The following is a 15,294-nucleotide window of genomic DNA, read 5'->3' as shown; positions in this document are numbered from 1 at the left end:
GTGACCTATAGGTGGCCATTCAGACAAAAGCATCAATTTAATATCATAGGAAGCAATCATCTCTACCTGGCTGTCTCCTCTGAGCTCCTGAGTGGTTATTCATTTTCTTCTGGGAGATCACAGGGTCACCCATTGGTCTGAAAAACATGTCCTGCAGTATTTTACATATGCATCAGATCTGTTCCCCCTGACTTTTTAAGAACCTTCTGTCTCAACCATGCTTGCCCCTTCACCCCATTCACCTTCCTCTTCATTTCAAAGTCAGGATCCCTAAATAGATTCTAGACTTAAAATGAATATTTGAGATGTTACCTCATAGTATGCTCAAAATGAACAGAAAGTAAAACTTATTTTAAACAGTTAATGATAAGTGCCTTTCCCCATCTCTCAAGACAAAAATGAACAGAGGGGTATGATGCTCTCCCGCATTAGCCAACAGTACAAAGGTGTTTATTCTGGAAGTGTCCAGATGTACAATAAAGAAAAAATAAAAACATGTTGCTTCCATCTCCTTCATGTTGTCAGAAAAGCTGCTTTGGCTTCCCAAATCCCCATCTTGCTGAACAGTAATTCATCATCTCCATAGCAATCTACATGCTCTTCTGCTGAATAAGAAGGCATTTTCACTGAACTTTAACATGTTTCTGTCTAGTCTGTTTTATCCCCCTTTACATGAATATCTATAAGGTAAAGCCTTTCAATGGTCAGGTATCCCAAACTCACAAACAAAGGAGGAAGGTGTTAAATGGTGAAAAATAGTAGAATGAGTCAAGGGATACTTCACTCAAGAAATAGTTTCTGAAGTCCTCCAGTACCATATCTGGTTATTTTAAATCAGAAATGTGAAAGATGTGGCCTCTATTCTCAAAGAGTAAGGCCAGTCTTACCATCATGCTGTTTTTGTGGTTATATTCTTATTTTATTCAACATAAGAATTTTTAAATTATTTCTTTAATGTTTTGAGACTATAATATAATTATATCATTCACCCCTTCCCTTTCCACCCTCAAAACCCTCCCATATACCCCTCCTTACTCATTCAAATTCATGGTCTCTTTCTAACTTGATATATACGTGTATCTATATGCACACACATATGTATAGAGATAATACTTTAACCCCAAGACTGCCTACATATTTTTAGATTGTTAACTTCCTTCTCCTTTGCAGTCTGAATGCACCCTTTTATCCTCCCTCTGGTCCCATTGGGAAGCCTCAGTCTCCATGGTATTTGCAGGCCCAGTTGAGTCTGTCTGACGCATTGGACCCCTTTACCTTAAACTGCCACTCCCTAGTCATCCTTCAGAATTCAGGTCCTTGCTCCTACTCCAGACTCTCAACTATCTCCTGACCATTGATGACTAATTATCTGAGTAACTGATGTGCACAATGCTTTGCCTTCCCAGTTACACTCCAGCTTCCAGGAGAAACCTGACATTCCTGAGTTCCTTTGCTCTGCACTTGGTGTTCACTAAATGTAAAGTTGGAGACAGAAACTGAGGAGACCAATTTCTATGATAAAATGTACAATAGGATTAGTTCCAGGAGGGTGGTAAATACTTTGACAATTGAGAAGAAGGAATTCTTCTCAATTTATGACTGGAAAGATCAAGGAAGAGAGAACTGACCTGCTGGCCAGGCCTTCAGGGCTGCTAGCCAGGGCTTCTCCAAGCAGACACTGATAGAGAGAGAATTATCTGGGGAAGATCTTCGTGGACAAGCTGAACCCAAGCCCCTGGGCATTCCTCGTACTGTGAGATGCTTCCTTCATACCACATGTTCATAGAAAGTTTTGCTGCCTGATATACACTTGCTGTGTACTTAGGCCAAATTTGTTGTCAGTCTTTAATTTATATTGTTGGTTATTTCTTAGGATATTGTCAACTTTTGCTTTCCTTTTCTCAACATCTGATTTTCTCCATTGTTTTCTTATCACTGGAGAGGGGCATGGAGCCCAGGAGGCAAGGAAAGAAATAAAACCACTTCTGCAGAAAAAAGGAGAGGGACTGTAACTCTACAAAAATTAATGGGGCCTGCCAGCTTCCTCTTCCTCCCAGAAGGGAGCTCCAGTGGCACAGAGAGGGAAGTTGTGCTGTTACTCTGTTAGCCTTCACAACAGTGTTCTGCTGAGTCTCCAGCTTACTATGCTCTTGTCTTAGTGAAGAATGTCCGAGCGGCTTTGTGTTTCTGACTTGTATTTAACAATCTCTTAGGAGGGATGGCAATGATCTCTACTTCATGGCAATGTAGCAGATTGAGTTCCATGTTTAGTGGTGGAGAAGGTACAAGATCTCAAGTAGAACAGAATGTCCTAAGACTCACTATGTACTCAAGAGTGACTTTGAACTCCTGAAGCTCCAACTTACATCTCCCAAAGTTGGGATTCTAGGCTTGTACCCCCCATTCCACATCTGTTTAATACCTGCATCTTCAGATAGCCACATCATCAGCCCAGCATCCCTTGAACTTGTATGTAATCAGTGAGAGTTTCATGTTCACATCTCAGAATATACCTTTTTTAAACTATGGCTCTAATGCACTCTTAATTTTCCTCTTTAAATCTTTCTGGTACCATCTCCTTCCACACTCTGATGTAGGTAATCTCAACTCCAGAATTACCTTTCTTGTCATCATTGCTCCTTATAATTCTAGCATTCTTCATTTCTTGGCCCCAGCCCCCCACTTATCACCTCCTTTCTGCCACCAGCTATAAATTGCTTCTGGATAAGGTTCCAGTACCACACTGTTTGTAGCCGCTCAAGATTATGCCTATTAATTAACCCCAGCATGCCAATCCCTGGCTTTTTCTATCTCCCTCCTGTTGGTATCTCATGTGCTCCACACTCCTCAAATACTCGGCCCCAGTGAGCATATGGCTGCAGTGAATTGGTCTCACTAGGTGCACAGATGAGCACTCTGCATCAAACCCATTTAGATATATGTTTGGAGTTGGGCAGTTCTGTGCTTGTACCTTCAATCTGCCTCTTCTTGCATTTGTGGCCTTGCACATAATATTTAGCCAAGTAAAGCCTCATTTTTACTCATCTCAAATATGGGTACTTAGTTTATAAGTCTGTTGTGAGGTCTAGATGGTGTGGACACACATGTTTTGAGCAGGATTCAGAAGGTTGTTTGGTGATGAAATGGCATGGACACACATATTTTGAGCAGGGTTCAGAAGGTTGTTTGGTGGTCTGCCATATTCATGGTCTGTTTTAGTTTTACAGAATTCTGAATGAACCCAGCTGATAGTTCAAACCTAATATGAATGGAAACTTGTTTCTCTTTTCCTCCAACCCATCCATTCAAGGTTGTGGTTCTCAGATCTTTGTGATGGTGCCATTTATACTTTTGAGAGGCAAACCCTCAAATGTATAAAATAGATACATCTGCTTCCCCATGAATGTGTATATCACTGGACTGAAACAACAACTGGAATTAAAAAGATAAGTTTGTCTAAACCCAATATTTTTAAAAGCTTACAAATCTATTATGGCACCACTCATCAATATTTTAAGGCACAAGGATTCTTAGGACATAGTGCACAGCTAATGGAATGGACACAAATCCCTTACAAAGTTATATATCTGATGTTCTCATTTTTTTTTGATTTGTTATGATGTCTGAGAAGTTATTTGTTTAAAATTTAATGTTGTTATGTAGCTGAAAAAGATCTTGTAGTAAAAGGAAAAGCTGTATTTAATGACCTTGCTCTTTACTTGTGATGTGATTATTATTATTATTATTTCCTTAAATCTATATGTTCTGTGTAATAGACTTACCCAGTGGTCCATTTGGCAAAGACCACTACAACTGTTACTCAATAAAAATATGAATAACTTTATTTATCCCATTATATAAGTTCTAATATATTAGCTCACACTGACAATCAACAATAAGTTCAAAGTGACTCTCCTGGCAAATGCTAATACTTCTATCTTCTAAAGGAAAACTCCTTGCTTCATATTGTACTAACCTTATGGAGGTGCTGGGTTTAAATCAAATGTGCTTATTAGTAAAGCCTACTTTAATTTTCTTCCAGTTTTCTATTTCAAAAGCATTCACTGTCCTTTTCATGTGTTAGCATCTTGAGGTGGGCTGCAGACACCTTACTTTGGTCATCCCTGCTCCACAAGCATGCCAGTTTAATTTTCCGTGAGTAAACTTGATAGTATTCTTCCCTTGATAGGGATTATAATGGCTTTTCATCATTTGTTGATGAAATTTAAATAAAATCTAAACAGTTTAGCTTCTTAATGAAGGGCTTGTGTGATTTAGCTCCAGCATGCCTTGCCAACCACATCCAGCACTCATTCTCTGAGTTGTGGCCAAACTAGTGTCGCCTCCTAACAGGAGGAATATCTCCCTCTTTCTGCCCCATGTCAGATTTTCTCTGTATATGTGTGTGTGGGGGATGTCAAGATTTGAAAGAGAAGATTATCTGCTTGAAGTTTATTAGGACATCCCAGCCCCAAAATGAAGTGAGCGAATCCAAAACATTTTTTCTTCTATCACTTCATATGTGGAGATTTGGGGTAAAAATGATCCCTTGGAATTGCAGGTTGACCTTCCTGAAAATCTGTTCCCAAGGAGCATGAGCCCTACAGGACCCATGGAGAATTATTATTAGTTTCACTAGAGGATATTCCCTACCTTGCACCCTTTCATATTCATTCTTGAGGGTTCCTTCTCAGTCCCCTGGAATCATGAGCTCTCATTACCCACTGACTGGAGGTAGGCCTGTGTCATCTTTTCATGCCAAACATCTTTCAGACCATGACATTAGCAATGCTTTTAAGTATTTCCTATGGGATGTGCTCACCTGCTAGTTCCTTTAAGTATTTGGTTGATAAAAGGATTCAACTGTGATCACTGAACACCTTTATTACAGGCGAAGAACATAGTACACAAAGCAAGAAAAGGAGATGCATTATGCAGATATTCATGCTAGGGTTCCAGTGTTCTTCCACTGTAGGTTCATTTTTGTTAGCTTTGTGGCTTGGCCAAAACCACTGGATCCCATAAAGCCAAAATCTGCTGGTACTGGACTTCACTCAAAGTGATATGGTCACACAGGCACTTTCCTGCCACATAGCTGAATTTGATCCTTGACTGAAACATTTGTTATTAAATTTTATTTAAATCATCATTTATTACCATTATTTACTAAGTATGGTTGACAGATTGTTCTGGCCCCATTCATAGATAAAAATCAATATTTATATTTAGTTAATACAATTGACTTGCATTATTTCTGATCTCCCTGTTTGCATATTTGCTTTTCAATAAGATTTTTTCAGAAAAACTAAAATCAAAACTCAGAGTGTCATTCTACAGACAAAACAGCAAGGAGTTTGAGCTGGTCTATATGCTTGTTTCTAAGAGGCCAAACAAAGTTCAGCTGTGCATTCTTTATTCAGCTGATGGATATAAAAGTGGAAGAAGCAGTGAGCATGCTGGGCAGAGCAAGGAGCTCTCCTATGAGACCAGCTGGAAGAGGTTTGAATAGCTACCCTGATACATGTTGGACAGGCCTTAGACATTTAGCACTTAGGAACATTGTTTTTGTTACTTGTGCAGATAGAGATAGAATCAACTAGAATGAGCCATTTCAAGAATTCAAGACTATAATTATAAATTCATGTAATATATATATATATATATATATATATATACCTGTTAGTACACCATTCACAACATACATACACATAGGAGCAATGTGTTTGTCTGTGTTCACTAAATAAGTGGTAATGGTGACTTTGTAGGTACATAGGTGTTCTGAAAACTTAAGAATCTCCTATGTATGACAGTCTTGGCTGAGGGTCTTCATCAGGCCCACAAAGCTCTAGTGGTAAGCCACTTGACAATCCAGCTCAACTGAGATTTACCTATATACAAGGGATTTTTATGTAGGTTTCAGGATAGATATAAACATTCTAAACGTATACATACAAAATTATTGGAAATTCAGCAGAGGAAACTTTGGCTGCATAATAAAACAACTACAGAAAACACTTAAAAAAGCAAGGCAGATAATAAATAGGTACTGATATTTAATAAGATAGAAGTCTATGCAATAATAGAGGATAACTTGCCACCATCTGACATGTATTCACTGAGCACATATCAAAAATGATTATATTTACTCACTTATTGTATGCATGTGGAGGTCACAGAACAATTTATGGAAGTCAGTTAAATTAAATTAAATTAAATTAAATTTTTCTAATGTGTGCATTCCTCAGATCACACCTAGGTTATCAAGCAACAACAGCCTTTGCCCACTGAGCCATCTCTCTGCCCATCTATCACATAATAACCTGCATCAGAACTTTTATTTTTAATGTTATAATCTTGCAGGCTACTTTGAAGCAATCAGCGGACATTTCTTAACATTCTCTGTAACATTTAGCACATTAGCTTGAACACTGTAAGTCCTCAATAGATATTTGTTGAGTGGCTGAAATATTGTATGGATATTGTTAACCTCTAATGTCTCAAAGATTTCTAGTTTGCTTTGAACCTGGGTCACCAAGGAATAATCCAGGGGAGAAATCAGCTCTTTTATTGAAAAATGAATGTTACATGTTATATTACCATTTAGGATGCTTTGTTAAATACTATTTATTATTTGTATATTATCTTATAAACATTTCTTCCCCTTCAACTCAGGAGAAGAAATAATAGAAGACTTTATGAGCAAAGAGTTCCTAGCAGTGAGTTGCAGAAACTTAGCCCTCTTGGGCTGACAGACTAATCTACTTGTAACATGGAACTTGTCTGGCCTAAGGGTCATGTTTTGTTTTTTAATTTTAATTGTATATGTTCAGTGTATTTGATAATTTGCTATTTCATGACATTTTCATACAGGTATTAAAAATTGATCATATTTTCCTAGATATTTTATCCAATTATTTTTCTCTATTTATTTAAAACTGTTCAAAATACAAGGAAAATATAGAGAATTATAATGAAGACATTTTCCATGTATGTGAGTATTAGCCAACACTATTAGATACTGAGAATTTGTCAAATTTGCTGTAATTAATCATTGGCCTTTCAAAGCCTCACCACAAGTTATCCATCTTAGGTTACAATTAATAAATTTCTGAAATTAATTCCATTACTTCTCCCTCTTATTCAGTGTTGACAACTTACCTGCTACAATACATTTAGACATTTGTTAATAATAAATAACAGTTTTGCATTTTTAACTTTTTTGAATATTTGCTTTTCCCATTCATTTTAAATTTAATTTTAAAAATGTAATTTCTGTGTACATTCATATTTCAGATCTTTTATTTTTATGGTTATGTAGAATTTCAATTTCTGATTATTTTATGACTCATTTATGTGTACATTTGTGGGCATTTGGCCTGTCATTCATTTGAATGATTTCTTATTGTTGATAAGTACATTCGTTACTGTCTGTTGCTGTAATAACGTAATAACGTATTATGAACAAAAGCAAGTAATAATTGAAGAGTTTATTTAAGGCCTACACTTTTAAAGGGTCAGTCCATAAGTTCAGGGGACACACAGCAGCAAGAAGACTAAGAGAAGGTAGCATTCCACATCCTCAATAGTAAAAATGAAACGGAGACCTTGAAATAGAAGTGTGGTGAGGCTGTAAACTCCCAAAGCCCACCCCCATTATATGCTTCCTCCAAGTAGGCCATGTCTCCATAACACCCCTGAGACAGCATCGACTGGGCACCAAATGTTTGAAATCAGAGCCTATGAGGGACATTCTCATTCAATTCACCACAATAAGAAATCAAGTTATTGCACACATCTTTAATCAATCTGAGTGTGTCTGTCAGTAAAAGACTTTAAAGATAATCTTCTAGGCATCAAATTGTGTTAGTGTTGCATTAAGAAAAGAAAACTCAACACTTCCTTTTGAATTGATTTTACCAAAACCAAGCCCAAGTCTGGATTCTCCCCTTTTCCCCGCTATGTCTTCCATCTGCCGGTAGTTTGTGGTTTCTGGCTTGCTGGAAGCCTGTTTGTGATATATATCTGAAATGTTTCTATTAGCTGTGTGTTGCCTTGTCTCTAGCAAAGGGCTTTGCTCTGGAATTATTGAACAGCACAGAAGACATCACATGGGGTAGAAACAGGAAATACTGCATAGGAAATTTTAACAGTTTTACGGGGGATTTGCTACAAAAAGACCAATTATGAAGCAATAGCTTATGTCATTTCCAACTTTGATGGCACATATTTGTGCATAAAACCTCTTTCAACCTGTTTATTCTTTTCACTGAATGATTACTATAACAGACATATGTACGCACACACATTGCTCTTTGGATCATGGGCACAGAAGAATGCATAACTCAAGAATAAAGCTATGCATTAGCTTAGATTGTAAAAGCTGATTACATGGAAAATCCATGGCAAGTAAGGCTGGTCTTTGCATTGTTCTCTTAAAGGCAGGTTAAGCAAGCTGGCTGAGTACTTAGCAGGATATCAGGCCAAGTGACCTCAAGAAGCATTAACTTGGCTGTGAATTACATCAAAAGTTCCATTCTCTTTGACTGTAAGAGATATTTTTAGTATTTAATGTAAAGTAAAATTGATTAAAAAATAGAATATCACACAAAATAAACTAGGCTTCCAGCAAGAATAAGATAAACTATTTAAAATTTGTTTCTATAAATTTGTTAGAGTAGTTACTAGACTCCATGTTTTAAAAGAAAACAAAATACAAAAAACAAACAAACAAACAAACAAACAAAAAACCACTTTTGTAATTGAAGGTCAGATACTATAAGATCATGAGGACTTTTATTTCCGTGTGTGTGTGTGTGTGTGTGTGTGTGTGTGTGTGTGTGAAAGAGAGAGAATGTGTGTACATGCAAGTGATATGTGTAAACAGTTTTAGTGAGAGTGCAAATCACCTGCATACACACACATGTGGAAGCTGGAAATTGGTGTTTGGTGTCTTCCTCGGTTGCTCTCCACCTTATTTTTTGAGAGAGAATCTCTCACCAAACCTGGAGATGATCCAGTCATCTAGTCTAGCTAGTCATTGAGCTCCAGGGACTCCTTTGTCCTTCTGCCCCACCCTTGGAGTTCTAGCATGTGCCACTATGCAAGTGTTGAGAGCACTGGGTCTCCAAACCTCGTCCTAACGTATACACTGTGTGCACGTTACCTGCTGTGCCATCTCAGAGCCCCACAGATGGAAAATGTCAAAAAAGTATCTTTTAAAAGCACATTACTTTTTAAAGATCTCACTAATATAAACAAGCTTTTTTAATTACCTGACTTAAAAGATTATTATTATAATAGTAATGTCTAGAAAATAATTTTGAATCAATACTAAATTTTCCATAATTACACACATGTAACATATTTTGGTAACTACCAGAACAAAATTCAGGAAAATTAGAAAATTTACTATGCCATGAAGAATTCTGATCCAATATTCTATTAAAATGGCATATCAACAGGAACAAGGAGTCTGTTTTATCTTAACACAATTAAGGAAGTTAAAGACTTGTAAGTGCAAAGGGGAGTGTTATTTTTTTAATAACCAAACAAGAATCTTAGAATATTAAAGAGATGTCTATCATGTGAAAGAGGATGTCTGGAAATCACTGTAACTGAAAACAATGCTGAGTAAAAAGGTTGACTAGGCCTTCCCAGGTCTCCCCATAGGGTCTCTACCTTAAGTGTTAAAACGATACCTTTTAACAGCAAAAGGCAAACAGGACTCAGCTCCACTGTGGCCCACCATGATACAGAGCTTGGATGGGCATAATAAGTTCTTTCTGACATGAGCTTGTGTAGCTAAATCTTCTGTTGATGCAGGAATTCTGGAACACGAGGAGGAAGGGTCTAAGCTTACATGACAGTTAACAGAGACTGGAATACTCTTGGAGAAAGACATTTAACTTCTCATTTCCTCTAGTCATGGATTGTTCAGAGCCCAAGGAGCATCAGCTCCAGAACCAAATCTCCTACTGGCCTATATAATTTTACAGTCTCCTTTCAAGTCACACAAAGTCAGGGCAGTATCATTGACAGACCAGCACTTCTTCAAGAATCTCCCCATAATCTAACAGGATAGAAACATTTCTAACACAGATCAACACTATTATTTCCAAAGTAAGCACTTTAAAAGGTGGCTTATACAAAAAAGGACAAGTTTCCTGAGCTGCATGTTCTTTGACAGTTGGTGAGAGATGCGCCTGCGGATTGCATTGCGCCGAGTATTACAGCTTGTTCAGATGCATTTTCAATCGCACTGAATAAACAGCATGAGATGTTTGATGAGTGTTAATATGCAAGATGCCACAATTAGGTATGATTGTTCTTTTAAATTACTGTGCTCTTTTTTTTGTATTCTTCCTTTGATCTCTCACAGACAGTGAGAACAAAATTTGTAATTTAAAGCATATTGACTTTGACTCAGAAATTCATTTACACATTGCAAATCTATTGTGAACTGAAATGTATAGTTAGATGGGAAAATATCTTTGGTCTGAAAAAAGGATGCCAGGTTCTATCTCCTTTGCATGTGCTGTCTCAGTACTTTCCATGCTAAATTTTTGACCTTCTGTTTAAATAAGGTTCTGGAAATGATATATCCTGCAAACTTTTGAGAAATGGTGAGAAACCTGGACCCATGAGGAAGTAGGATCTAAATACATTTGTTTTGTGTTCATTATAAATATGGGTTTCTTTTTATTTATTTTTCCATACATCCAATCATTCCTACAAGTTGAGCCTCCATTATATACTAACACTTTTCACAAAAGGTTTTCTGCTTATGGGATTCTAATTCTGAGTAGGGTTGTGAGTCAGTTCTCTAGTTCCTTGAAATTATTAAAGTGTCCATAACAAGTAAATTTTCACATATAACCTGAAATGCTGGGGGAAAAACACTGTCGCATACAAGACTCTAAAAACTGTGCATTTGACAAAGCCTGTTTCTATGTAAGCACATGTGAAGTCAGCAGGCAAGTTGCTCAATAATCTAATAATCAATCATTTCACCTTTAGTCTTACATCAAACTATTATTTCCTTTTTGTAGTGTTCAACTTACCCAACTCTAGCCACTCTTAAAGTATTTCTATGCCTTTTAAAACATCTAGTTATCACCGTGTCTGTTAACTTGTTCTTACTAATGATTTATTTTCATTTTTTCTCTAGGATATAGATCCACAGTTAACTGGATTTGATTTATACGAGGGAAATCTACAATCAATGGCCACTCTCACCACATTGCCACTATGGAAAGCAGAATGGTCAATAGGAGATGGTCTGATGAGTAGTGATGACTGAGGATGCTGCTTCAATCTGTGTGAAGTCAATGGGAGCTACGTGCTGTATGAGGAACACTCTGAGCTTTCCTTAACAAGCTAACATTTGAGAAGCTGGAGGTGCATCCTACCACCATTTCATCTTTCTTAAGTGGATACAAATATATTCGCCTCACTGTACCAGATAATTAGACAACTAATGTGGGACCATGGCACTTCCCAGATGCATGTGGCCAAATTATGTTTGGAGAGCCATGATGGCATGTGTGGTACACAGGGGACTGGGTGCCCCATTGACTCTCTGTTTGTTGGGATGTTTGCTACAGACTGTCCACGTACTCTCTCAGAAACTGGATGATGTGGACCCATTGGTTACTACTAACTTTGGTAAAATAAGAGGGATTAAGAAAGAACTCAATAATGAAATCTTGGGGCCTGTCATTCAGTTTCTTGGAGTTCCGTATGCTGCTCCACCAACAGGTGAACATCGTTTTCAGCCTCCAGAACCACCGTCTCCCTGGTCTGATGTCCGGAATGCCACTCAGTTTGCTCCTGTATGTCCCCAGAACATCATTGATGGCAGATTGCCTGAAGTCATGCTTCCTGTGTGGTTCACTAATAACTTGGATGTGGTTTCATCATATGTTCAAGACCAGAGTGAAGACTGCCTGTACTTAAACATCTATGTTCCAACTGAAGATGGTGAGTTAATTGCAGAAACACAGGGAGATATGTTTATTTTTCTCTTCTAAGTTTGAATAATATTAGTTCACGTGTACTGGTAGTGTGCATGGCTTTTCCTGTTGGCATGTAGACATATTTTACATGCTTGCATGCTGCTCTTTTTGTTTTTTGTGTGTCAGTGGATCTGTTCTTATTTTTTCACTGTGCCTACTCATTTTCTTTCCTCCACAGCACGTATATTTAGGTAGAAATGGGCTCCTAACTTCCATTTCCTACCAAATGACTTCTGAGAAGATGCATCAGCGTTTCCTCATTGCATGTGCAGGCTCAACGAATTGGGGCTCTTTCGCACTCAGTAAAAACAGGAGTGTACTAAATTAGTGGTGTTGCATGTTCCGGCGGTCTGTGATGGAGCGCCATGTTATTTTCTAGTCTTCTATTCATTTTTCAGTAAAAAGAATATCCAAGGAATGTGCCAGAAAACCCGGCAAGAAAATATGTAGAAAAGGAGGTATGTATAAAAGTGAAAATGAAAACGATGTGAAAGTTTACAGAGGAAGAACCAGATACTCTCCTAAAGGATGCCTTGCTGATGATGGGGAGTATTAGGTGATGGATCAGGAGAGCGCAAGCTGAACAGACAATACTGGGAAAACTCATTGCTGGCACCTGTGTTCTCCTATGGGCCATGCCTTAAGAATGTAATTTTTGCCACACTTTGCTTATAAAGAAAAAAGATACCCTACTCTTATGCTGCTTAGGGAACCCAAACAGCACTGCCTTAACCGCTGGTCAGCTTTAGTCTCTGAACTCTACCTGATGTGCACACATGTATAGATGTGTGTCCCTCTTCAAAATGATTAGTTCAGCCAAAGCCTTTGTTTTATGTTGATGTAGTCTTGGATACTCCTGAACACCTTATGGACTTTCTGTTCATAAAGGTAAATTGGCTACAGCTTTGGGTCAGTTATCATTATTAGGTAATAGTGGTGTTTTTTCCTAAGAGTTGTTTTTATTTTCAGTTACTCTTCTAGAAGAAAATGAGATATTTTATTCTTTATGAGAAATATTTACAGTCTTAAAATGTCTTTAACATTTATATATTTATGTTAAACAATTTAAAACATGGGAAGGACGTGATTCAGAAGCTACAATTAAATCAACCGTCAAATCATCCTCTAGCCAGATTGAGCAAATGTAGACACTGACAGCTGCAGCTTGCATCTGAATGCAGCATGACCACACTCTGTTTTTATATAACATTCAGTAAATCACTCACAGGAGTGTATGATTTTCTACGGCAGTAAATTTTCAAAGTGTTATTTTGACCTTATTCATAACTTGGTAGACTTTTCAGTCTTCCTACAGAAGTCATATTAGTATTCCAGTGCTGCACATTCCATCTCTCTTTGCACTTGTAATCTGTCGGGAACAGGTCAGACTTCATTATGGCATCTTTGTGGGGGAGGGAGTGTCCAAATGCTCTGTTTTATGAGACTGGATTATACAGGAGAGACTTAGAGTAAGAAAATTATCAACTGTCCATCAGAAGTATTTGAATTAAGTTGACTATTATTATTTCTCTTATTTGTTGGATAAAGTAGAGTTGAAACTACTTTTAAAAATTTCAGGCCATAGTTTGGGTCAAATGCATAGTATGCCTAAGAAGACTTGTGGCAGAAATAGTGTTTTAAAACAACTAAAGAAAATGCGTTTTTTTTTTTTTTAACTTGCAAAAGAGAATACCAGCAGTGATTTACATGCCGTCAACTGATGTATAATGCTGCAGAGGTTATTATTATGCGGCCTATCAAGCATGTGTAATTAGCTGAGTGACTTTTGCCTCCTATCTCAAAGTTGTTGATTCACAAAGTCATAAATAAAGATGCTGTTCAAGAATAATGCATAAATAAAGCATAATGCATACAAAAATGTGATTAATAAAAAAAAAGATAAGGTCACCAAAAGGTAAGAAAGATAGTAAACAAGGAAATGATCTCTCTTCCCATAGAATGTCATCAAGAAAAAAGAATTAATAGAACTTACTTTTTTTTATTTCTTGGCCTGTTGGTTCTACATGCTTCATAAGAGAGTTGGCAAAGTGTTGTGTAGGCTGGGCTGTTTACTTTGGCAACCTTTGAGCTAATTTATAATTAGATTGGGACAATGTCTACAGATGCCCACTGACTGTGTGGTACAGAGTCAACTATTGTGCTTTTATGCAGTGCTAATTAGCCACTATTTAAAAATCCTCTCGTTTAAGAACTTAACATATCTTATTGTAATTAGAGAAGGCCGGCTCCCTTTTAGTTGATTGTTTATTGTCCTAAGTCTGAATAACTAATAATTTAAGTGGAATAGTCTATTCAACTAGTATTTTATAAAAATAAAAACTAACATTTACATTTGGCTATTGAATGATGTAGTAGAAAATATCCCTAAACTTTTAATTTTACATTTATTCTCTAAAATGAAAGGTTTTTAGTCAATTCAAGAAAGCCATGAAGTTACATACAGTGACAAGCACATTGCATCCCAGCTTTGGGAGGTAGAGCAGAAGGATGTAGATTTCAAAGCCAGCTATGGCTACATGGTGAGTTAGAGACTATCCTGCTTTTTAGGTTCCTTGCTTTAAGAAGCTACAAAAAATAAGTAAAGAAGAAATAATGAAGGAAAGAGAAAGAGAAGAAAACATTATCCTGTTTCAAGAAATTATTATCAGTTTCATAACCATTTATGCCTACATTAAGTCTATACTACACATGGACTATAAGTTCCTAAGCAGCTTAGTTCTGGAGGCTCTGAAACAGAGGTTCAGAAACCGAGATAAGGGTCATGGTTTTTTTTGGTCCAGATGCTAGTTTTTGGCTTGTCATTATTTATCTCTTTCCTTTTTAATGTGTGCAGCCACTTGCAGAGGCAGATGTTCCCGCCAAGCCCACTGTAGTCGGGGCTTACTGTGTTCACCCAGAATTATTTCTTAATTGCCAATTATAAACATGTAGCAATCAAGTGAGTGAGTAATAAATGAAGCAGACGAGGAATTCTCTTCTCAGAGAGTTTACATTCATATGACTTTGTAAAGAACAACACATTTTCTGTTCTTTGATCTGTACAAAAGGAAGAAAATTTCCTCCTTCCAGGAGATGCCACATTATATTTTTTAAAATATCTTTTATAATACTTTCCTCTGTATTTGAAGTTAGAAAACACATTTGAAAAAATAACATCAAACAACTAACTTTTGTTTTAAAACAGGTCCCAGGTGCACATTTTAATCTACCTTTTTATAGTTGCCATGATAGTTTTAGCCATGTGTTAATTGCCTTCTAG

At 37.0% G+C, this 15,294-nt stretch overlaps 1 protein-coding gene across 11 annotated transcripts in view; it reads left to right on the top strand.

Annotated features, from left to right (window-relative positions):
* The window catches only part of Nlgn1 (neuroligin 1), an 899,837-nt gene that overhangs the window by 187,880 nt on the left and 696,663 nt on the right, over positions 1–15,294 (top strand). For 7 of the 11 annotated variants that reach the window (XM_037207284.1, XM_028875794.2, XM_037207285.1 and 4 more), the window contains 2 exons: positions 11,168–11,979; positions 12,413–12,472. In XM_037207284.1, the coding sequence (XP_037063179.1) occupies positions 11,487–11,979; positions 12,413–12,472 (553 nt within the window). In that variant the 5' untranslated portion in view covers positions 11,168–11,486. The remainder of the gene's footprint in view (positions 1–11,167; positions 11,980–12,412; positions 12,473–15,294) is intronic. The other 4 variants (XM_028875800.2, XM_028875799.2, XM_028875798.2 and 1 more) reach the window with 1 other exon arrangement.

This window comes from Peromyscus leucopus, chromosome 6 (genome assembly GCF_004664715.2).
Source record: "Peromyscus leucopus breed LL Stock chromosome 6, UCI_PerLeu_2.1, whole genome shotgun sequence".
NCBI classification, from domain to species: domain Eukaryota; kingdom Metazoa; phylum Chordata; class Mammalia; order Rodentia; family Cricetidae; genus Peromyscus; species Peromyscus leucopus.
Note: the sequence above shows the minus strand (reverse complement) of the source record. Positions and strands in the feature narration are given on the sequence as shown.